We start from the raw sequence: 25,852 nt of genomic DNA, 5'->3' as shown, positions 1-25,852 counted from the left end.
TTATTCAGTTAGTATCGTGATATTTTAGTCAGGTATCGTATCGAAGTCAAAATTTTGGCATCGTGACAACACTAATGTGAACACAGGTCTTTATTACTTGGGAATTTTCAGAGATTCTTTCTGCATGTTGCATCGTTACGCCAGTAAGTGGCAACAAACTACTTTAAGTAATTGAATTACTCAAATGATTCGTTCAAAACACCGATTCGCCACTGTGTCGCTGGACACGCGACGGTTAATCTTCTGTTTTGTGTTTTCTGTTTCTGTTTTAATTGATGGAGACAAAGGAACTGGCATTACTTGGTCTGAAATGTAAGTTATTTATTACCTCATGTTAATTAATAGTTACTCAGCAGTATCAGCGTGTCAGGCTTGTCTGGCCGCGTTCCTGAAGTCGATTAATATAGTGAATAACATTTTGAGCAGTTCATGGTTGTCACGCTCAGACGAAGCACACGAACAACGACGTAAATAAACGAAACACACGCTATATATACACACAGACTGATTACAAACACAGGTGTAGACAATGAGGGAGAAACCAAAACACACAGAACTGCAGGGGAGATGATGGGAGAAACCAACTAGAAAGTCCAGGGGTGTGACATTACCTCCCCCTCCCGGAAGGCGCATCCTCGCGCTGACAAACAGGGACAACAAGATGTACAGAGTCTTAGGAGGGGGCTTCGGTGGAGGACGGACTCCCGGGAGGAGGGCAAAAGATGGAGTCCAGGGTGATGACGGGATATTCCATGGAGGTGATGGAGGGAGGAGCCAAGGAGGTGACAGGAGGGGGCTGGAGCAGGAGGAGCCAGGTGAGACCCAGACCGCAGCCATGATGGAGCCCCACGGTGGAGCCGATGGAGGGAGGAGCCATGGTGGAGGAAAGGCTAACGACTCCATGGGGCCGACCGACGGAGGCGGAGCAGGTGGTGGTAGAACCCGAGGCGGAGACGGAGAGCCAAAGATCCTGGACGACCCCGAGGATCCGGAGGGCCCAGGCGGAGCCCAAGGCTCTGGCGACCGAGGTGGAGGCGGAGATGCGGAGATCCGGAGGTCTGCGCCGGAGCGCCGGAGGACCGAGGCTGTGCCCGCGGGAGGGAGGAGGTCCACAGAGCCGGAGGGACGGAGCGACGAGGCGCAGCCAGAGGAGTGGAGTCCAGAGGTGAAGGTGGGGCGACGACTGACCAGGGCGGAGCCAGAGGGACGATGGAGCCCGGTGGAGCTGGTGGACCGACGGGCGACGGTGGAGACGAGGGAGCTGAGAGACGGGGTGGAGCCGCAGGGTCGGAGGGCCGAGGTGGAGTCCAGGACTCAGAGGCTGGAGGCGAAGATGAGGGATCCTCCAGCCATGACACCGATGGAGACTGGCAGACCTGCGGCGAACCCACCGCACAGACGGTGGGCTGAGGGTGAGCTGGGGGGCTGACAGGAGGCAGAGGTGGCATGGTTGAAGTATTATGGCTAATTGACATGGATAACTGAGGGAGGGTGGGTGGGAAATCCATGCATGCTGACATTTCAGAGTTTATATCCTTAGAATACATTAAGTCCTGTTTACCGTCCATTATAAATTCTCCCAGTTCCAGATCTTGCTCACCCTCAGCGGTGGTGCAGTGGGGGATGCTGTTCTCAGCACTCTCACGCTCCGCTGACACTCCCACCGCTGCGGGAATTGTGGCCGGCTCTCGCACCTGGTCAGACGCAAATTCCTCCGGCTCCGTGACGACCGCTCGCTCTGTCGCTCCGATGGGCGATGGCTCCTGGGTCGCGCTGGTAGCGTGGGACCCGTCTGCGGTGGGCTCGGGCTCGTGCTCCGCGTGTCGGGGTGGTGGTTGGCTGGGTTCTGGGTCCGGAGTGGCACTAGCGAGATTCTCCAAGGAACAGGCGGGGAACGAGGGTTTGTTTCTCGCCAGTGTCCACTCCACAAACGCGGCAAAATCCGCTCGAGGGCCGTCCTCGGACGACGGCGCTCTGCATGACGCGTTGAGGCTGTCATGAAATGTGTTTAAAAGTAGATGGGTACATCTTATTTACTTATATTGTTTTAAAAGAGATATTATTACGTAAACAATTCCTTACGCAATCTCATAATACTACTACTATCGTAGTCAGAAGTGAATAGCCTAGACTACATTATTTATTCTCTTTATGAGCCATTTTCTCTTTTAAAGAGATTTATAAAAGGAGTTGTTTTTTCAGGTGTAGCTAATTTCTGGGGATATTTTTCAGCAATTTTGTGTCTAAAAGTACAGCTACCCAAGGTCTCTCTCTCTCTCTAACGCACCCACCCACCTAAGCCATCAATGAAAAAGTATAATTTCTTGGTCAGACAGTGCACCTAATCCATTTATTGGATCTAAGAGTTGCAGAGAGAAAGAGACAGACAGACATGAGAGACAAAAAAGAGACTGAGATCTTTGAATCAAAGAAAAACAAGTGAGCAGACACTCTGGAACTGACACCTCCTCTCCCACACAAAGTGGTCATCATCCAGTATGGAACAAAAACACGCTGCAGTCTGATCTAATTAACTAAAGAGCAATATTTGCTCACCCGGAGGACAGCTAATGCAGCGCTGCCTTTATATGAAACGAGGCGAGAGCAAGGAACCAAAGAAAGAGTGCAGAGCTTTTAGAGTAAACACATTTGGTGCCCTTCAAAAAAAAAAAAAACTCTATAATGTGCTCGGACGGAAATGTATGGACATAATGCAATTGAGTCTCGGCGTGTATGTGTGTTGCTTTAAGTAGTCAAATGTATTTCTGATGCAAAAGGCTGAAATGTATATAAACTCCATCACCTTTTGCCTGTGTAACTGTGCAAATGCAGAGCACGATGTATGCGCCGCCTGTGATGCGACACAAAGCCCATTGTGGTGACCTTCCCTTTTGATGTGCTCTCTTGTTCTCTTTCTCTCTCTATTACCCTGTTTTGTTGAGAGCTCTCCATTTAGCTCACATTTAAATTCAGAAAACGCTCAGGAGCTTTTGTCTGATCCAGCTCATGTCGTGGAGGTGACAGCGCTGTCTTTGGCCAGGCATATTTGTATGTTTGTGCGTGTGTAAGTGTGTAACTCCAGCTTACACTTTGACGCTACACTTAAATGCTTTAATAAGACTAGAACGAATAAAGGCCAGTGCTGACGTGGATGTGAGCTATAACGGGCCCCCTGCCACTTTGCTTTTTTCTGTTCATCTATCAGGGCTACTTGCTTCTTACTGACACAAAAATACATACCGTATCCCTTCAAAAACCAGGGAAGTAGCGTGCAAATATCAGAGTGTAGGTTATCCGTGTGTAAATGATGAAGGGTATTTTTAGATGCAGAGGAGATGGGGTCTTTGAGGTGATCTGGATCTCTTGAACACTCTGAAATACTACAAAGATGTAGATTTAAAGGGATAGTTCACCCAAAATGAAAAATCTGTTATCGTTTAATTACTGTCATGTATAGTTGCAAACCTGTATGACTTTCCTCTGCAAAACATAGATATTCTCAAGAATTTTGGTAACCAAACAGCTTTGGTTACCCTATTTTTTACCACATAAGAAAAAAGTGCTTTGACAAAATCATAAATATGACATAAAAAATCTAATTATAGGATAAAAGTCGAAGATATGACACGCAAAAACATCATTTTGACAAAAATCTTCAACATTATGGAATAGTCAAAGTTTAAATTTTGAGATACAAAAACGTAATTATGATATAAAAGGACGAAATTAAGTTGGCCTTTTGTCATAATAATGAGATATTTTCCTGTCTCATAGTTTGGACTTTTTATCTCATAATCATGATTTTATTAGGATTTCAAGTTTTTTTTTATTTTTTTTTATAATTTTGACTTTTCTCATAATTATAATAATAATAAGAAGAATGATAATTATCTCATAATTATGATTTACCAAGGCTAAATTATTTTTGACCTGTTGACCTATTTTTATCTCATAATTTTGACTTATCTGATCATGACCTAGTATGTCCAAATTTTGTCTTTTATCTCATAATTATGACTTAGTATGCCATAGTTTTGTCAACTTTTTATCTCATAATCATAATTTTGCTTTTTATCTCATAATTATGACTAAGTATGCCACAATTTTGACTCTTCTCATATAATTTTCTCATAATTAAATTTACCAAATCTAAATTTTTGCCTTATAATTAACTTCTCATTTCATAATTTTGACTTTTTATCTCATCATGACTTAGTATGCCATAATTTTGACTTTTTATCTTATGATCATAATTTCAACGTTTCTCATAATAATTGTAATTGTCTCATAATTATATTTACCAAATTATTTTTGACTTCTTATAATTAACTTTTATCTCATAAACTTGTTTTTTTTTAATCTCATAATTATGACTTAGTATGCCATAATTTTGACTTTTTATTTCCTAATTATAATTTTGACTTTTCTCAGAATTATTATAATTATATCATAAATATGATTTAACAAAGCTAAATTATTTTTTACTTACTATAATTACCTTTTTATCTCAGAATCTTGACTTTTTATCTCATCATGACTTAGTATGCCATATTTTTTTATTTCATAATCAAAATTTTGACTTTTCTCTTAATAATTATAATTATCTTATAATTATGATTTACCAAGGCTAAATTATTTAATCTGTTGTAATCAACTTTTTATCTCATAATTTTGACTTATCTGATCATGACTTAGTATGTCCAAATTTTGTCTTTTTTATCTCATAATTATGACTTAATATGCCATAGTTTTGTCCACTTTTTATCTCATAATCATAATTTTGACGTTTCTCATAGTTATTATAATTATGTCATAATTATGATTTACCAAAGCAAAATTATTTGACTTATAATTAACTTTGTCTCATAATTTTGCTTTTTATCTCATAGTTATGACTTAGTATGCCATAATTTTGACTTTTTGTCTCATAATCATAATTTTGACTTTTCTCACATAATTGTCTCACAATTAAATTTACCAAATCTAAATTTTTGACTTATTATAATTAACTTCTCATCTCATAATTTTGACTTTTTATCTTATGATCATAATATCAACTTTTCTCATAATAATTATAACTGTCTCATAATTATATTAACCAAATTATTTTTGACTTATTATTAGCTTTTTATTTTATAAACCTGTTTTTTTAAATCTCATAATTATGACTTAGTATGTCATAATTTTGACTTTTTATTTCATAATTATAATTTTAACTTTTCTCAGAATTATTATAATTATAATGATATTATAATTATGAATTACCAAAGCTAAATTATTTTTGACTTACTATAATTTTTATCTCATAATTTTGACTTTTTATCTCATCATGACTTAGTATGTCTAATTGTAGCTTTTATCTCATAATTATGACTTAGTATTTTGACTTTTTTCCCCTCATAATCATACTTTTGACTTTTCTAATAATAATTATAATTGTCTTATAATTATGATTTACCAAATCTAATTTTTTGACTTACTTTAATTAACAGAATTTTGACTTTTTGTCTCATCATAGTGTGCCATAATTTTTTTTATCTCATAAAGTCATAATCATAATTTTGACTTTTCTCTTAATAATTATAATTATCTCATAATTATGAGTTACCAAATTATTTTGATTACTTTTTATCTCATCATGGCTTAGTATGGCACAATTTTGACTTTTTATTTCATTGTCATAATTTTGACTTTTCTCATAATTATTATAATTATAATCTCATAATTCTCATAATAATCATAATGATCTCATAATTTTGACTTATTATAATACATTTTTTATCTCATAATTTTGACTTTTCATCTCATCATGACTTAGTACTGTTTGGCTAGATGTTGTCTTTTTATCTCATAATTATGATGTATGCCATAATTTAGATTTTTATTTCATAATCATAATTTAAAATTTTATTTCACAATTTTTTATGAGTTTTTATCTCATAATTATAGTTTCACAAAACAAGTTTCTGCTGTGAAAAAATCTCAAAATGTTCCACAGAAAGAAAGAAAGTGAATAAATACAATTTTGGAATGACATGAGAGTGATTACATAACCAATTTTTCATTTTTTCAGGTAAACTATCCTTTCAACACATCTCTATGTAAGCTAGATGACTTCCACTTTATCTCGGCAATCCAAAGCAGAGGTTAATTCAGTGTTGCTCTTGGATATTAATCTTCCCTGAAGTGTAGCTGATTTAATTTGTATGTTTGCAGTAGAAAGTGCCATTAAGTGACCATCTCTGTGAGACAAACTGCTGTACAGTATATGTGCGCTATTTATAGATTCAGTAGTTACAAGCACTTAAGCTCTTGCCATAATATTTACTACTATAAGCAACCCTTTACAAGCACACTTGTTTTAAACATCCCTTGAGCTCATGCTAAAAATCATTAGCCATTATGCTTGAGGTAGTGCAGTCAATCCACCTCTTCATGCGACCGCAGAACAAGTGAGCACTGCTGTTAGCATGATTAGCATTTCTAATTTTTTGTTTCTCAAAAAATTGCTAAGCATGAATCAGAGTTTAGTGCAGTGTGACAACAGAAGAGATTGGAGTGAGAGTTTTAAATAAAGTTCGACCGTCACACAGATGGCTTCCCTTGTGTGCTCTGAGCTACTAATTCATCTTAAACACACTTGGCCAGCTGGGAAATCCCTTCTGAAGAGCAACACTGGCCTCAATATACAACCTGCCTGGTCTACAAATGACCACACGCACACAAACACAAGCTAAACAAGTTCAGCTTAGGTGTGCGTTAGTGTTTACACTAGGAAAGAATGTGTTCTACTGAGAACTGTACTTGGCAATGCGGAATTTGTATAGAACATCTTAGCAATGAAATATGATATGCAGTTCACTGTTAAAAAGAAAAGTTCCTTGTGAAAGTCAAAAGGTTTCTTCGAAGCCCTAAGGGGATGTCGTGATGAAAAATATATGAGAATTATATTTCAATGCAGAGTTTGTTTTATAAAACTTTCTCATTCTCATTCAAAAGTGTTGCTTTTACTTGCAACTCTTTCACGTTCGCTTGAAAATGCACTGAAATTTAGTTGTTTTTTGAGGAAAACATTTCAGGATTTCTCTCCATATAGTGGACTTCTATGGTGCCCACAGTTGAAATTAAGATTTAAAGGGCTCCCAGGCAAGGAATAAGGGTCTTATCTAACAAAACGATCTGTCTAAAAATACAAAGTTATATGCTTTTTAACCACAAATGCTCATCTTGCACTAGCTCGAACTCACACATTACGTAGTCACTTTGGAAAGGTCACGCATGGACGTAGGTGGAAGTACTGACCCAGTGTTTACAAAGCGAGCGTGCAAAGAAAGTCAAATGCCCTTTATAAAAAGGTAAAACAACAATGTTGGACGATTTTGAAGTTGGAATAGAAAATGAGATGGAGTTTTTACACTACCCTACCTATGAGCGGGAGTACACAGATGAAGAACTAACAATGTGTGATTTTTTCCACCTTGCTAGTGCAAGATGAGCATTTGTGGTTAAAAAGTATATAAATTATTATTATTATTATTTTTATTATTTTCTTATATATTTGGCTGAGATTGTGTAGATCCCTTTGAAACTGCATTGAAACCACACTGAAAAATTTGTTATCTTATATTGAAGTCCACTATATGAAGAAAAATCATGGAATGTTTTCCTCAGAAACTTTGATTTCTTTTTGACAGAAGAAAGAAAGACATGAACATCTTGAATGACCACACTGCAAGTGAGTAAATTATCATGAAATGTTTATTCTAGAAGTGAACTAATACAATTTTTCTTATCATTTTAATTTTTCTCCTCATCATGTCCCTTTAGGGGCTTGACAGTTGGTTCTCCTTTGCCAGGGGTGTATAAAATTCGAAAATTGAGAGAAATTAAAGAGATTTTATAAAATATATTTTAATGGCTGTCATGTTAAAAATAAAAAGATTAAAGAAATATATTGAAGATAATATTTTTAAAAACAAATGAGCACAATAACAATATAAAAGCAGATTATTTAATTTAGAAAACAACTATTTTATTTAATATTTTTGTAAATATTATTTCATATTTTAAATAAAATATGTAACATTTTTCTTACACTGTATAAATAAGTTATTACTAGTATTATCAATATCATCGTATCGCGACAATAAAACTGTCTCAATATCATTGTGGTCACATGATGACATGACACGATAGGTCTTCCGGGCAAAAAGTGTAGTTTTTAAAATATATTTAAACGTTTTATTTTAACATAAAAGGTCTTTAACCCTTAAATGCATGACTGTTTCGCCAATCATTATTACATATTCGGGTCTTTAGCGATTTCTTTAGGATCTCTAACTTCTGCAATAGCAAAAAACTCTTGATATTTTAAGAACAATTGCAGAAGAATAAAATAAAGTGTATTTTGTTACCTTTTGATACTTAGAAGGGTTCAGTTTGAGCAGATGATTGTACCATCGCCGTTATCGTCAGAGCGCACTCCCACAGTACATTCAGCATCTGGCTCCTATTCACAATCTCAACCATATTCGCAAACTATTTTTTCACTGATTTCAAAATCAATAGTTTGATCGCTGGCACCTTCACCACATCCACCATCAAATAACAGTGTGACTTTTTATATTTTATTGCATACAGTAATTGCTCTGCAGTAAAGCCATTCAAACCAATTCAGCTTTTGCTGATGATATTCTTTTGTTTTATGCTTGCGATAATTACGAGTGAAACGTCACGTCATTATAGTCGATCAAACAGTGCCACCTCGAGCAATAAATGTGAATTGCATGTATTTAGTCATTATATATTTACATATTTTTACAGTTTTACACACCTCGGGTCTCTAGCGACCCTATACACTTTTTCCAAAAAAAAAAAAATAATCAGAAAACAGACATTCTTTATATTTTATAGTTTTTTCTTGTTTTATTGTTTATAATGAAAATATTGAGGAATACTAAGAAAGCTGATGGGGTAGTAAATGACGTCTTGGGTCGCTAAAGACCGGAGGTATGCATTTAAGGGATAAAGTTGTGTTTTGGGCCATTATGCTTTCGCACAGTATCTGTCAAAGCAGCTAAAACCGAAAGCACAATATGGCTTAATCCCTTCATCAAGTCTGTTTTCGTTGCGCGTTTCAAAGCGAAGCACAAGGATTTTTTCACTTGTTGGGCCAGTGGATAAAATTTTTACCTGCCCAGTCAAAATTTTCACTGGCCCTGCCACAAAAAATGAAAATAGTTGCTGTTGTCAATGTTTTTGACTCATGTTATCTTTTATTTTAATAAATAAGCTTATATGACATCAAAATTTTACATATCAACTAAATTGTACAATTCTCGATTCCAACTTCAATATCGCAGCAAAACCTACCAGCCTAACAAATATAAAGTTCAAACATTATTTATGAATAAAAATATTTATTAGAAATGAAACAAGGCTTTCTTTAGGGGAAAAAGCAGAAGGACTGATTGAACTCAAATTCCGTCTCTGCCAGCAGGTGGCGCTTATGGAATAATGATACTTTAAATGCGTTATACAGAGGCAAATGAAAAGAAAACGCCATGTAAACATTTCTTAATACAATCAGTTCCGCTCAGAGATGCATTGATATAAACCCGTTTCAATATTTAGGATAATATTTCCAATATTTTGCGCAATGTAAACCGTGATCTGGCTCTCCCAGCTATGTATTTTTTCCTCTTTGCGTTCGTCTTCAGTGTCTCTGGCGTCTGTTAACGGATGTTTAAAGAGTTCGTAATATTTCCACACACATGAAATTCTGAAAACTGATTGCATGCAGTTCATGTGCAAACCCGGAACAGAGATCGGTTGAAATATGTCCGGTCGATCGGTTCCTCTGTACTACACTGTATAAATATAGATTAATCATTGTTAAAGCTACAGAGTTACTCGTCAAAACAGGCATTTTGACATACTTTTGTAGGCTATCTGTCCGTCAGAGACGCATCTCTCTGTGATTGCTTGAAAATTTAATTGAACAAGGCATGTGCATATGATAAACTTTCGTGATGATGCAGCAGTGGCCCAATCGGGCCAGTGACAGATTCGTCAACTGTCCCGAGCGTATTTCACGCTGGCCGCGGGCCATCGGGCACTCCTTATTGTCGAGCCCTGACACACTTCATTCAAGCTCATGATCCGGTGTTTTCCGCGCGTCAGAACGGCTCAGTTCACAGTGAACTCTTTTATTGCACGTTAGGGTATGTTGAAAAACTTCCATCTCATTTTCTCCTCCAACTTCAAAATCATCCTACATCGTACTGACCCAGTGTATACAAAGTGCAAAGAAGATCAAACACTCTTTAAAAAAATAACAAAACAGCGATGTTGGATGATTTTGAATTTAGAGAAGAACATGAGATGGGAGTTTTTCGACATACCCTAACTGTCATGAACTGGAATACACAATACACGCAGAGCTAGACAAGATGAGCATTTGAGGTTAAAATGTATATAAATTTTAATTTTATTAAAGAAAATAACCAGTCGTTTCACTAAATAAGACCCTTCTACCTTGCCTGGGTTTAAAGGTTTGAAACTGCACTGAAACTGCATTTTGGAAGTTGCCATAGAAGTCCACTATACGGAGAGAAATGCTGAAATGTTTTCCTCAAAAAACATAATTTCGTTACGACTGAAAAAAAGAACATGAACCTCTTGGATGACAAGCGGATGAGTACATTATCTGTACATTTTTGTTCTGGAAGTGAACTTCTCCTTTAAGTTTTCTTAGTTAAGAACATGGCATGGAGATAGAGGAATTTAACCTTAAAATGTACAAAATTTTCATTAGTCTTTTTTTTTTTTTAATGTCGCAAAAAATATTGTATTGTAGACTTCATATTGAGATACTATTGTATCTCACCTCATTACAGATTTTATGCATGAAAATATACCATTCCATATTTATTTTTTGTTTCAAATCCGAGAGTATATTATCTTTTGTCTTGTAATATTGTGCCTTTGCATTGCCTTATTCAACATGCATTCATATTTTAATCAATATAATACACCACACATGGTTCTTAATGTCATTCAGTTTTGAATGCAAGATTTGAAATGCATGTACATTTCTGACAACCTTAGAAATGTTGCATTTTACTTTGCGCGCTGTGCACATAAACCCTGCGAAAGTGTCAGCGGCGTGGCTCAGAGCAGCAACGTGTTGAGCAAAATGCGAGGAGATGATATTTATATCTCCAGAAAAACTGGTAGTGTGTCTTTTTATGGAGGCCAGAGGCATGATAATAGAAGAGAGATGGAGTGATAAAGAAAAGGAAAAAAGAGATAAAGATAGACGGCATACTAAACCGAAAGAGCGATAGACACAGAGACATGCCTTCTGGCTGTAGATGAGGGCCACAGCTGTGTTTGGTGTGGTATTTTTAAACGCATCAATGCTGCTCCAATCCCCGCACCGCGCCTGACCTATTTATAGCCCGAGCCGGCCATTGTTCTATTTCTGTCACCTGTGGGCCATGCTCTTGTTGATTCACATGCAAATCAGCCTCCTCCTCTCTGCAGCAAGCAACTTGACGGAAAACGCGAAGGAGAGAGCTGAATGCAACTTGGGAGCAGAAGCAAACCACCTTGGAGGACCAAAAAAAAACCTGTTTGAGAAAAAGGGAGGACCGAAAACAGTGAATCTGACACATCGGGGAGAAAATAACAAGCAGTTTTGTCGGGACAAGAGGAAGGCAGAGTGTAGAGACTGTGAGAGACTCTCCTGCTGATTCTTAGAGCCACTTAGGTGTCGACTGGAGGAGAATCGAAGAGATGAGCAGAGCAGAGGAGGAGTGAAGCTTTTTACTGTTAGTGAGGGAGAGCTCTGTCACTCTTTGGGTGTCGCTTAAGAGGAGGAGGAGGAGGAGGCAGGGGCGAATGTTCCTGGTCTCATGAGAGGAGAGAGAGAGAGACACAAACACGGAGAGAGAGAGACTGAGAGAAGAGGAGGGGACAAGCTGACAGCAATACAGGAAGAGCAGGGCTGGCAGACGATGTGCTGCTAACTGAAGTACTAATGCTCCAGACCATTTACGAGGCCGACTCCTGTTTCTCTGCAGACGGCATCGGGAAACACCGGCTGCCTCTGACCCTTCACGACGCTGACATGCACAACGTCAACAACTCAGGTGACTCTTTATTTACATCTGACATCCTGAACTTCTGGCAGCATCATCGAGAGAGTTTTACCATGCAGGATTGCATGATTTGATATGCTGTACGATTGTGTTTATGTTGTCAGTGGAGAAAGTTTTAGGAGAGCATTGTTCTATTAGCGGATTTAACCTTAAACCTCAAGGTATGTGTAATTATCCTGTCAGACGTCATTTGGGCTGAAAGCGTAGGTTATAACGGGGATAAAAACAGAACGCGTACAGGATGTTATGCGACTTTAGCCTTTAATTCAGGAGAGAGGAAACTTCCTCTGTCAACATGAAAGGCGCGTTACTTTTCGCGTTCGCCAAAGACAATCAGCCCGTTCTATTTTTGACCTGACACTGTTTGCCGAGTGCTTGGCTCTGACATCACTGAGCGAGGATGTGTTTGCTTTATTGTCTAAAATTTGAGCGTGACTCATTTTTGCTCTTTACTGCCATTTCTACCTCTCACAACCTCTGACCGGTTCAAAAAACGTGTTGTTCTGGGAAGTCCATGATATGAAAGTTGGGGTGAATGGGGGGAAGGAAGTGCATATATAATAAGACAACTTGAGTCATTTCGGTTCCTGAAAGAAGGGTGGAGGACATTGCTTCACCTCTGATTTTTCTCTCTTTGCACTGAACCGCAGGAGATTGTCTGCCTAGATTTCAGCATCGTTGCAACATAACTGAAAGTACGCTCAGTTTTGCCTAACACAATCCTGTCGTTCTAAATATAGTTCTAACCCTCATTTGTACGAGTGCGGTGCGCAAAGACAAGAGAAAGACCGAGCTGTCGTCTTCAATGAGGCTCAGCGGAGCAACCTGTTAGGGGACTAAGTCCAACCAACCGGGGCAGTAGGGCGCCCCGTTCCGTGCCCTGAACTCCTGAGCGATTCAATTAATGCTCATCTGTCCAGTGAAAGCCCAGCACAGGCATGTGTGGCATTATGAAGAAGTATGCAGTTAAACAACAGCCCTCCGAGTGAGGCAGGCAGGCAGGCCTGTTGCTCGCTCTGTGGGTCAGCTATTCTTAGTATGTTATTTTCAGCTTATAGCATTAGAGTGCTAAGATTAGCCGCCGTGGCGCTCTGCTATCATACCATCTCCACAAAATCTTAATATAACTGTACAGTGGAACAGCTATTAAGAGAGTTTTGTCACCATCATGTGATATGCGGTTAGGTTGTACATCTGTTATTGTTGACTGGGGGCCTGCTTGTTATGTTAAAAATGTCAGTTTCTTCTTTTTGTGTTTCAATTCTGTGCAAATAGAAGTGCGACCGTAGTTTTCATAACAACAGCTATGATCTTTTCACGGTGTTGTTGATGTGTTGTGTGAACTGAGGCAAATAGGTCAAGTTAAGTGTTTCTTAAGAGTTCCGACTTAGGGATTTAATCTGTAACACTAACCAAGATCAAGGAAACAGCTGAAAAGCTCTTTGATTCAAAACAATGCTTTGCGCTTTGAGTCGAGCCTGAAATCTAAGGGAGCGATGCTGCTGTTGAAAGATGTTTATTGTAATGCTAATATGCAAGCGCTGTCAGTTTTAAACTATTGAAGCTAGTCTTCGAACAAATTTAGAGTAAAGGTTAAATATTCTGTTGAATGAGCAAAATAGTGAATGAACGATTGAAAGTCGGCTACTGTTGAGCGTGAAATGTCTTGTAGTACTACAGTTTGTTCTGGTTTATTTGACATGCCTGCTTCAGCGAAAACAAAATATACAAAGTGTCTCAAGTGTAAAGAACTCATAAAGACTCTAGTCTGATACACTTGCAGCAATTTTATGCTCTCCGAGCAAGCAGTCCTTCAATGTAGGTGATAATTAGTGACAATTACTTGATTAGTGCTGTTTTTAATATATTTCTGAATAAAATGAATGACTGTTCATGCATCATCTTGTTGTTTTTATCTTTAGTCTTTCATACTGTGGCTCTAGGCTATTTTATTTTTTTTTTAAAATGAGCTTTGGATTATGCAAATGACACTGATGGGCAAATAATGAGATCGTGCTGTCTATGGAGAACTATAAAGTAGAAAATTGACTGTTTGTTGGGCTGATATTATAGATGTGTTTTTCAACATAATAAGTGGAATGACTCTCTCGCTGATGTTAAATGTCAGGCTTGTGATTACACTTGTGGTTGGATGGGAAAATGTGCGTTTACCTACATTTTTAAGATTTAGATTATTGAAATTAATAATTTGGATAGGTTTACCAAATCATTTTAAAGAGTAAATGTATTTAGTTAAAAAAAATATATATATATATATTTTTTATAAAATTATATATATATATATTTTTTATAAAATTATATATATATATATATATTTTTTATAAAATTATATATATATATATATATATATATATATATATATATATATGAAGAGTTCATTTACAAAAACATAAATCGTTGTTTAAATAGTTTTTAACAATTTTCGAAAATCATGTTTTTTCATTGTGCATTCCAATGAATCTCAATCAAACTGCAGTTGGATTATAAATAAATAAAAATAAATAAATAAATAAATAAAGCTAACTAACACAATAAAACACAATAAAAACATGATAACATAATAAAAAACATGATTTTTTAAAATGAAAAAAGAAGCTTTTCATTGATGTATAGTTTGTTAGAATAGGACAATATTTGACCGAGATACAACAATTTTAAAATCTGGAAAATCTGCAAAAATCAAAATATTGAGAAAGTGGCTTTTAAATTTGTCCAAATGAAGTTTTTAGCAATGCATATTACTAATCAAAAATTAAGTTTTGATATATTTGCAATAGAAAATTTACAAAATATCCTCATGGAACATGATCTTTATTTAATATCCTAATGATTTTTGGCATAAAAGAAATATCGATAATTTTGACCCATACAGTATATTGTTGGATATTGCTACAAATATACCCCGTGCTACTTATGAGTGGTTTTGTGGTCCAGGGTCACATATATAAATACATTATATGATAATAAGTAAAGAATAATATATATATATATATATATAAATTATATAATATTTAAATGGAACACAATATGCATATCTATCTGTCTGTCTATCTTTTGCATGTTATGAAAAATGTTTCGTTGATTTGAATATATTTTAACCCCTCAAATTTCTAAATAAATCATACAGTGTTAGGAGGTAGCTATTTTCTATTATGTTTTTTTTTTTTATAAAATATTAAAAATAAATATTTTTAATATTTATTTGTTTCTCTTTTTAAAATATATATCAGAAAAATTATTTGCTTTACTTGTAATTTTTTTGGGGGCAATTTCTCCCCCCGCATTTAATAATGCATCCAAAAATAAGCCCCAAAAACATATTTTTGCTGAAAAGGATGATCTGGATTCCCCCTGTCCTGTTTTTGCTGTGAGGAATAAGCTTCTACTTAAAAATACAGCAGCGTTTCCTGCTTTAGACACGCCTGCAGCCCAGAATAACATCAGCCGTAATGAGCACTCAGTCACCGCAGCATATGCAGCCAAAAAAGCATCACTGTTTTTGCTAAGAAACACACCGTATCCATTCCAAATATAAAAAGTGTTTCTGACAACAGAGGTTAAAAAATAGAATTCAATTTAACTGTGCCGGAGGCTAATTTATAGGGCACCTGATTACTTTGCAGCTTGTTATCTGTTCACCGCATATATAAATGATGTACCAGGCTCACTGCAGGAAAGGTTAACATATGCAGCATTTGAAGCATACTAAAATATGAGAATATTTATGCTGTTTTTGTAATACATAGCATTAAAAATGTCACGAACTCTGTAATTTAATTTAGTTATTCAACATTGCACTGCCTCTATCAAGCCTATTTATACTAAAGGAAAATTTGATTTTGAATTAAAAGGTAGCGCATCATTGTGTGAGACATTTCTCCCAATACAGACTGTCATGTATGCATAGACGGTTAATTAAGAGTCTAATTTAGTACCTTTTTCACTTAACTGTGTGTGGGAGGTTTGCTTTTATGGCTGGATGTAGCACTACAAACTCAAGGCTTTGATCATCTCTGTAATCAACAGTAATGAGAAACATCAGTCTATGAGAAATGCTTTACTCGAGGGATTATGGGAAATGTAGTATAGCAGATGACTCACCGTATCGCTGCGGGGAAAGGGAACCGTTTGGACGTGGGGCAGGATGCTTGTCATCCCTTCCTGCTAAAAATAAAACGGGGTGCTTTCGGTCTCCGAACTTGTGTTTACTGATTCAGTGCCACATCTGCACCACCACTCTCATCTCCTGTCAGTTGAGAACTTGTAAGCAAAACCACAACTAAAGACAGTTCATGAAAGCTAAGGTGCTTGAGATGTTTGTGGTGTGGTGTGGTGGTGGGGGGGGTTAAGGGTTGGGGGTGGGCAGAGCAATAGCTTACATAAATTTGACAGGGTGCTCTTATTTTTGCCCGAGTTAAAATTACCAGATGGCTCCACACGTTTGACAGTCTTTCACACATTCCCTATATTAAGAGTGTGCTCAGAAAAGCAGTTATATTTAGCCCAGTTACTGCTGTTTGCGATTCTCTTTTCAGCTCAACTGGCGTTAATACATCAACAGCTCTTCTTGGCTTCATTACACGTAATGTTCTTGCAAAGGCTCGAGGCCAAAACGCGAGGTGTGAGTGTGTTTTGTCTCGTAACATTGATTTAGTGCTGATGTCAGGTGATGCAAAAATGGCCCACGTCCCACTGTAGTCTCAACAAGTGCCTTGTTAACGTAATTAAAATAGAGTGGCGGGACTGACGAAGAACATGAACGTCATTGCGGTTCTACAGCATTCAACCTGTTGATTCTTTTACTCAACAATGTATTATGAAAGCTAAGTGGACTGAAACATCAATGTCTTATCAAATGAGGGAATCAGTTGACGTTTGGTGCTGTTACTTGTTCTGGCACATTTTATGAATACGTGAATGGTTTAAAACACAGACAAAGCTTCCTATGTATGCACTATGTAGTGCAACACCACTTTTAGATGAAACATCATGAAGTGCAGTCCCTTTCATGGATTAAGTAAATAGTGAATCAAAACATTCAACCAATATAGTCTGATTCACAAACAAATGAATCTTATGAGTAGATTCTTCGTGGTGAAACAAAACATTCAGGGCAACCAGTATAGTCTGATTCCTGAACAGTTGACTCTTTGTAGTGAATCAAAAACTTTCAGGGCAACCAGTGTAGTCTGATTCACAAACTAGAGAGTCAGTTCTTTGTGGTAAAACAACACATTCAGGGCAACCATTGTCAACTGATTCTTGAACAAATGACTCTTAGGAACCATTTCTTTGTAGTGAATCAAAAACTTTCAAGGCAACCAGTGTAGTCTGATTAAAAAATTAATGACTCTTATGAGTCATTTTTTTGTGGTGAATCAAAAACTTTCAGGGCAACCGGTGTAATCTGATTCACAAACTAATGATTCTTATGAGTTGTTCCTTTGTACTGAAACAAAACATTCAGGGCAACCAGTATAGTCTGATTCAAAAACTAGTGAGTCGGTTCTTTATGGTAAAACAAATCATTCAGGGCAACCATTGTCATCTGATTCTTAAACAAATGACGATATGAGTCTGTTTGTAGTGAATCAAAAACTTTCAGGTCAACAAGTGTAGTCTGATTCACAAACTAGTAATTCTAATAAGTCGGATCTTCATAGTGAAACAAAACATTCAGGGCAACCAGTGTAATCTGATTCACAAACTAATGACTCTTATGAGTCGTTTTTTAGTGAATCAAAAACTTTCAGGGCAACCAGTGTAATCTGATTCACAAACTAATGATTCTTATGAGTCGTTCCTTTGTTGTGAATCAAAAGCTTTCTGGGCAACCGGTGTAGTCTGATTCGTGAATTAATGACTCTTAGGAGTTGGTTCTTTTTAGCGAATCAGAAACATTTAGAGTAACCAGTGTAGTCTGATTCATGAACGAATTACTCTGGTGTTTTTTTTTTTTTTTTTTTGTACTGAATCAAAAACTTTCAGGGCAACCACTGTAGTCTGATTCACAAAGTAGTGAGTCTTATGAGTTGGTTCTTTGTAGTGAATCAAAACATTCAGAGAAACCAGTGTCCGAAAGTTTAGGCAGCTGACTTGTTGCACAAAGGTACCTCATGAAACTGATTTCAGACTGACTTCTGAGGCAGCATAACTGTTTATTGATCTACAACTGAACAGAATTTTGTGTATAAGTAAATATTTAATTACTACAATACTATTTTTCACTAGAAATGACATCAAAAGTGAAAAAAGTTACCTCCATATGCTGCCTACACGCTATAATTCCTGAACAAATTACTCTAATGAGGTGGAACTTTTAGTGAATCAAACACAGACTGACTGGTTGTTCATATGACTGTGTGAACCTAAAGATACACATTATGTGGTTTTTTGGTAGTATATGTGTTTAATATTGTTGTTCAGTGCATAATTAAAGCCAATTATTGGATTGTATTTATGGCGCCTCGAAAAAAGCAGCATAAGAAGTGTAAAAACCTTTTGCAAGAACTGATTTAAACTCATTACAGAATTTATCTCATCACCTGGAAGAGGAACTGTGTTTTTCCCCAAATATTTATTCTTAAAATGTATTTTTAAAAGGAAGCGTTAAGGAACCAGATTACCATCCTTAGACCTTATAATTCACATTAAAAGAAGTCTTTTGACCTCTGGTGACGTCAGGGCTTCTTTTCCTAACGATATGTCGCAATGATGTCACGCTGTCTGGAACAAGGTTAAGTTGTGCAATCCTGAGGGCCATTTGGTCTAACCTGGTCATTGTTAATCTTCAAACCGCCTGCTGCCAGTTGAGTCGGGAGGTACGAGCGGCTTGACCTGAGGTTTCTTTGCCGAGAGCTCGGCTGGATGGTCGGATCAAAGTGTATCTTTTTAATGACGGTAGTGGGGAGGGTAAGCAGGGAAACATAAGATAAATGAGATATCACCGTGGTGAACGCTCCAAGCCAGCAGGTGTTTCTGAGGCTATTTTTAGCTCCATTAGGGCAGCGAGCCCAATGACTGTGACTCATTGTTGAAGCTCATTGGCTGACTCCATGAGTGCTGTAAGAACACAGGCTGCTCTTTGTAAAGAGCTCTCTCAAGTCAGAATTAATATTCCCTCTATCATTCCAGGATGCTTAGGGTCATCTGTTTGCTGCACCAGAGAGAGCCGCTCCTGTCACTTCAAACTCGGCTCTCTTCCAAAAAGTACCGTCACGACAACAAACCAAGGTGAATTTTTGCTAAACACCCAGAAGTTGGCTTCAAACGCTCGCTTCGACCTCAACTGGAGCTGACAGGCATAGCCGACGTGTATCAGTTTCGACAGAAAGAGAGAGAGCTTGTGTGTGTGTGTGTGTGTAAATGTGAGTGTGTGTTTCTGTCTTATATAAGGGATGATATAATATCCATGGGTGCTCTCGGGGAGGAGACACCACACAGCGCAGCTCAATATCTGCAGGAAGAGGAGTCATTATGATGTCGCCAGCGTTGCCATGGCAGCCAGTTTGGGTGGTGGATTGGGTGTGGGTTTTGTCATAGTCTAAGATTGCACCACTTGCTTTTATGTTGCTATTTATAATCAGCGGTTGCGCATGCAGACATTTTTGATGATGGCGAAGAACATTATGTTCGACCAAACAAGCACACAAATGCTTTACCATTAATGTGTGAAGTGCTGCGTGTGTCACTGTAAGTGCCTTGCTATGGCAACTCATTAGGGGAATATTCTAGGCTTAAGAGACACTGGTTGATGGATAGAATTCATGGTTTAAAGGCTTTGAGTATGAGTGTGTGTGTGTGTGTGTGTGTGTGTGTGTGAGCATGGAACAGGTGGTAGTGTGTTATGCCAATAACAAGCTTTCTGAGGATTAAAGTTACATAGCTAATGAATCTAGTCTCTTCATCTAGTATTTATTGAAATCCTATCATCTATCTATCAATCCATCTATTGTTCTATCGTTCTAATGTTCTTTCAATCCGGCATTCTGTCTTTCTGTTGATTTGTCTATCTATCTATCTATCTATCTATCTATCTATCTATCTATCTATCTATCTATCTATCTATCTATCTATCTATCTATCATCTGTCTGTCTGTCTGTCTATCATTCTGTCTGTCATTCTATCATTCGTTCATTCTAACGTTCTTCTGTCGTTAAGTCTTTCTATCGCTTTGTCTTTCTATCAATCTAGCTATCTATCTGTCTATTGTTTGTTTGTTCATTCTATTGTTCTAAAAGTCTTTCTTTCTGTCGTTAGGTTTTTCTACCATTTTGTTCTATCTATCTATCTATCTATCTATCTATCTATCTATCTATCTATCTATCTATCTATCTATCTATCTATCATCTATCTATCATTCGTTCGTTCGTTTGTTTCGTTCTTTCTGTAATTAAGTCTTTTCGTAGTTTTTGTGGTTCTATCTATCTATCTATCTATCTATCTATCTATCTATCTATCTGTCTATCTATCTGTCTATCTATCTGTCTATCTATTTATCTATCTATCTATCTATCTATCTGTCTATCTATCTGTCTATCTATCTGTCTATCTATTTATCTATCTATCTATCTATCTATCATTCATTTGTTCGTTCGTTCATTCTTTGTCATTAAGTCTTTCTATCGTTTTTGTTGTCCTATCTATCTGTCTATCTATCTATTGATCTATCTATCGTTTGTTTGTTCGTTCGTTTGTTCTATCATTCTAACGTTCTATCGTTCTATTGTTCTATGTATCATTCTATTGTTCTATTATTCTAACGTTCTTTAATTCTGTCATTTAGTCTTTCTATTGTTTTGTCGTTCAGACTATCTATCTGTCCATCTATATCTATCTATCTATCTATCTATCTATCTACCGTTCTATCGTTCTATCATTCTATCTATCTGACATTCATCCATCCATTCATCCATCCATTGTTCTCTTGTCATTTTATCTATCATTCCTTCACAAAATAAGGTATTTGGAAGATTGTTTCAACTGCTTTATCCCCATAATGAAAGATAGTAGGATCCAAAACAACCCCATTGGGATTTGGACTCCACTGACTTTTGAAAAAAAAAAATGTAATTGTCTTTTCCAAACATTTCATTTTGTGCTTGATGGAAGAAATAGAGTGATACAGGTTTGGAACAACAACAACAACAACAACAAAAAAACTTTTAATAGAAATTCCATTACTGTACCTGAAACCATGAACCTCATCAATATTCTCAGTTATTGATTCTGTGCAGTTTATCAGCCATTAACGTTATGCACTAAAGCGCTCATTAAAAATGAGCCAACTAATCCATCATGCTGACTAAGAGGAAAAACCATTTGACTTAATCATGTTTCCAGACACTTGCTTACTCAGTTAATCTTAAAGTGACTTGATTTCTGTTTTGGGCTTCCTGTCGTTACATCATCCCCAATTGTGTAACAACCACTGTGTGCTTTCCCCCAATGCAAAACCTAAAATCACTGGACCATAAGTATATCCTGACCAGCTGTTCTGTAAACTTCTTTGTCTTTCTTCTCCACACCCGTAGATCATTCTGTACGTATACGCTCTCCAAACCCCATGTCTTGGTAATTGCTTTTCATCACGCAGAAGAGTCACAGTCTGTTATGATGAGCGACTCCTCTTATCCGCTTTCCAAGGGACTGTCCTCCAGGCTTGCTATTGATTTTCACTGTTTCTTGGTTATATATAGTTCTTGGGGCCTTGGGGATGCCCTCTGCTTTTTTGTGCCCGGTGTATTACTTGTAATGAGGCACAGCTTGAAGACTACAGCGGCAATTTTCCATAATGGTGAAGGTGTGATGATGGTGGGGGAATAAGAGGCAGGAGCACAAACATCACAACTTTCTAAACAACAAACTGCAGCATTGCAGTCTCCATACTGACCAGCGGGGTCAGTAGAACGCACTGGACCAAACCATGGCTGGTAATAACCTTCGGAATTGCGCATGGAATGCTGGCTGGGATTCTTACAGACGCACTACTTCAAAAATAGAGTTGTTTCTACTGTATCTCTGCCTGCTGTATCAGAGAAACTCATATGGGACCATATCGAGGAACTTTTGATGACTTTGAGTTGAAGTTAGAAGGGTTCAGCTCAGTATGAAGAGGGAAATGAGGACGATTTTTTTTCAAGCATGTTGAAAAATCCACCTTAAGACCTGCTCACTCCAAGCTATAACTATTCTAACTTTTATTCTCACTTCTTTTTTTTTCTCAGTGGACATTAAGCCAGAGGTTCCACTGGCTCTTGATCCAGGCTCCCCGTTGGATCTGCGTACAGACGTGAGGATGCAGGGTTCTGGTTCAGATCCCACTGTGTGGGAAAGACAACTTCAACAAGAGCTGCTCCTCATTCAGAAACAGCAGCAGATTCAAAAACAGTTACTCATCAGCGAGTTCCAGAAACAGCATGAGAACCTGGTTCGCCAGCATCAGGCCCAGATACAGGAGCATTTGAAGGTACCAACACAACCCTACTGACATACTGAGATGATGCAACACAGGAAACAAGAATTCTGTACAGCTACACAGTCCAACTAGGCAAAGAAATGTTCTATATAATAAACACCTGCCTCTTAGTTGCAGCAGGAGCTTCTTGCTATGAAGCAACAACAGGAGCAGCTGGAGAAAGAGAGGAAACTAGAGCTCCAGAGTCAGGAGAGAGAATTGGAGAGACATCGGCGTGAACAACAAGTCCTGGTCCTCCGCAACAGAGACAAGAGCAGAGAGAGTAAGAGCTCATCATCACGATCACCCACACAACACTCACACACTCCACAACCTGTCTGTATCTAATAACATCAAAATGTCATCAGTCAAATGACACATTTATATGACGTCTGCTGCTTTTCAATGTCCACTTGAGAAAGTGGTAAGTGTTAAATAACGCAGGATGAAACTGACCGAAAGAAAAAAAAAAGAAGTAAAAGAAAAACATGGTGGTGTCAGTCAGCTAGATCTGGGCTGGCAAACTGTAATAAATGTACTGTACGCAAATAGGTAATTAAAAATATCTATAATTATATTAAAAATATATTATTATATGTGTTGTACATAAATAAAAAGTTATATAAAAAAAGATATACAGTGTATATACAGTATATATATATATATACACACTACCGTTCAAAAGTTTGGGGTCAGTAAGACTTGTAATAGTCTTTAAAGAAGTCTCTTATGCTCATCAAGGCTGCATTTATTTGATTAAAAATATAGAAAAAAAAACAGTAATATTGCAAAATGTTTTTACAATATAAAATAATGTTTTTTATTTTAACATACTTTAAAGTAGAATTTATTCCTGTGATGAAAAGCTGAATTTTTATCAGCTGTTACTCCAGTCTTAAGTGTCACATGATCCTTCAGAAATCATTCTAATATGCGGATTTATTATTAGAATGATCAATGTTGGATAATATCAACAGTTGTGCTGCAAAATATTTTTTGGAACCTGTGATTTTTTTTTCAGGATTCTTTCATGAATAACAAGTTTAAAAAGTACAGTGTTTATTCAAAATATAAATATTTTATAACAATGTAAATTATTTATTATTAACTTTTAATAAACTTTATAATCATAAAATAAATGTATATAAAATATTACAAAAATAAATATATATTAGATATAATATATATATTCTTTTTTTACCGCAATATTTCATTTTATTAAAATAAAAATGTTACTTAAAATGTACAAATTTAAAATTAAAATTAAATGAAAATTAAATGATTAAATTAAAATGAATAAATCATTACCTTTATTTATTATTACAGTAAATGTATGCCAATATGCATTAAATATTTTTTGTATAAACAAATTAATGGCAGTATAACACATACACCATATAAATATGTATAGATACATGTGATAATATATATAGATGGAAAAGGTAAATATATGACTACAGATTAAAATAAATATATATATAATTTTGGAGGAAAATATGCTTATTTATCATGACAATTAGCCCATCATTTAAAAAGAAAAATGGAATCCATCATATTTCATTAGTTCAGTAGATTTAGTTTTCGATCGCTTTTCAATAAGCAAGACATATTATTTTCGACTGAATAGTAACATCCTTGTAACATCCTTGACAGGTTTCATACAAATGACTCATAAATAGCTCATTTAGAACTTCAATTTTGCACAAAAGTCGATATAACAGCCTTCAGTAGTGCTTGACTCCTGCTGTCCAGAAGAGGGAGATATTCCTTCATTTGTTTAAAGGTGCTCCAAAATGTTTCTCCAGTGATGTTATAGAGGCATCTGAACTGGAGCTTTGGAGAAGAGCGTGTGGGTGAATGTGTAGGAGAGATGCTATTGTTTGAGGCCGATCCTGCTGCGTCTGGGAGTGGCAGTAATACAGTCATTTCTGTGACCTTGAAATGAAGCCAAACTCTGCAAACATTCTCTCTGTTTAAAGTGACTGTATCACGCTAACCACAGAATGCTAGTCGAGCTCTGTCAGGGACCTCTCCGTTTTATTGTATCTAAATATAATCGCTATAAACCCCAAGATGCTCATAATTTTTGTTTGTGCGTCTCCTGGTCTGACAGGTGCGGTGGCCAGCACTGAGGTCAAGCAGAAACTCCAAGAGTTTCTGTTGAGTAAATCCACCAAAGACGGTACACCTAATGGGGTCCCCCAGAAAATCGCACAGAGCTCCAAACTGTGGTACACGTAAGTATCCGTCAAATACCTGTGCAGTAAAATGCACTTAAAGTTTAGGAAATAAATAAAACAGGGCTGGAGGAACTTTCCAGACTTCCGAGGTAATAAAATGTAATAAGATTTTAGCTAATAATCAGTAATGTGATACTAAGGTTAATGATACTAGAGCACAGAAGAGCTGTCAGCTGTATTTATGACTGTGAGGTAAGTTCAGGAGTTCAGTTTGCATCTCCTTTCTGTTCAGGGCCTCCCATCACACCTCTCTGGAGCAAAGTTCACCTCCTTTGGGAGGAGCGTCCTCCTCCTGCAAGATCTCCCTGCCCTCCCCGCAAGACTCCCGGGACGACTTTCCTCTGAGGAAGACAGGTAGGTTTCTAAAAGTTGGCCTCACGAAAAGACGTTACTCAGACTAACATTTCGTAATATGGCCATAATGTGCGTCGCACTCATGAAACACCACAAATTATATTTAATTTCAGTTTTTGCCGACAAGCTATTGCTTTATGAAACAGAGCAGGGGTTATGACTCAAAAGTCTTTTTCCCAGAATTACAGGATCCCTTGGGAGGCGACGCATAAGCTCATATTTGCATTATTTCAGAGTAAATGAAGAGTGGATTTTTCACAGTAGGATTTCGTTTCCTCTGAGCATGCTATAGAACCACAAATTTCCTAAAAAACGAAAGGTATATAATTTTCAGCTATATACGAGGCTTTAATTATTTAGAAAATCCTTGACTTTTCGCAGAAAACACCACAGGTTTGTTGACTCAGTGTTGGAGGGAGTCTCGTAGGAAGTCAGTATTAATGTGAGATATGACTCCCACTTGGCCAGCCAGTCGTGAGTTCTTGCAAAGGCCGAACTGTTCATAACTGTGCTGTTAAGTCACGGAAATGACATTACATTCCTTCCCCTTTGTGTCCCTTTGAATTATGATGGTAAACAATTATACCTGCTTAAATGCTTTCCCATATGGGTTGGC

General features: G+C 37.0%; 1 protein-coding gene across 4 annotated transcripts in view; it reads left to right on the top strand.

Moving 5' to 3' along the window:
- Positions 1-25,852, top strand: part of hdac9b (histone deacetylase 9b) — a 78,117-nt gene that overhangs the window by 26,945 nt on the left and 25,320 nt on the right. The window contains exons 1-5 of one of the 4 annotated variants that reach the window (XM_051131226.1): positions 11,563-12,155; positions 22,413-22,654; positions 22,775-22,925; positions 24,756-24,879; positions 25,115-25,236. In XM_051131226.1, the coding sequence (XP_050987183.1) occupies positions 12,044-12,155; positions 22,413-22,654; positions 22,775-22,925; positions 24,756-24,879; positions 25,115-25,236 (751 nt within the window). In that variant the 5' untranslated portion in view covers positions 11,563-12,043. Of the gene's footprint in view, positions 1-11,562; positions 12,156-19,225; positions 19,419-22,412; positions 22,655-22,774; positions 22,928-24,748; positions 24,880-25,114; positions 25,237-25,852 lie in introns of those variants that run through there. The other 3 variants (XM_051131224.1, XM_051131225.1, XM_051131227.1) reach the window with 3 other exon arrangements.

Source organism: Labeo rohita, chromosome 16, assembly GCF_022985175.1.
Source record: "Labeo rohita strain BAU-BD-2019 chromosome 16, IGBB_LRoh.1.0, whole genome shotgun sequence".
NCBI classification, from domain to species: domain Eukaryota; kingdom Metazoa; phylum Chordata; class Actinopteri; order Cypriniformes; family Cyprinidae; genus Labeo; species Labeo rohita.
Note: the sequence above shows the minus strand (reverse complement) of the source record. Positions and strands in the feature narration are given on the sequence as shown.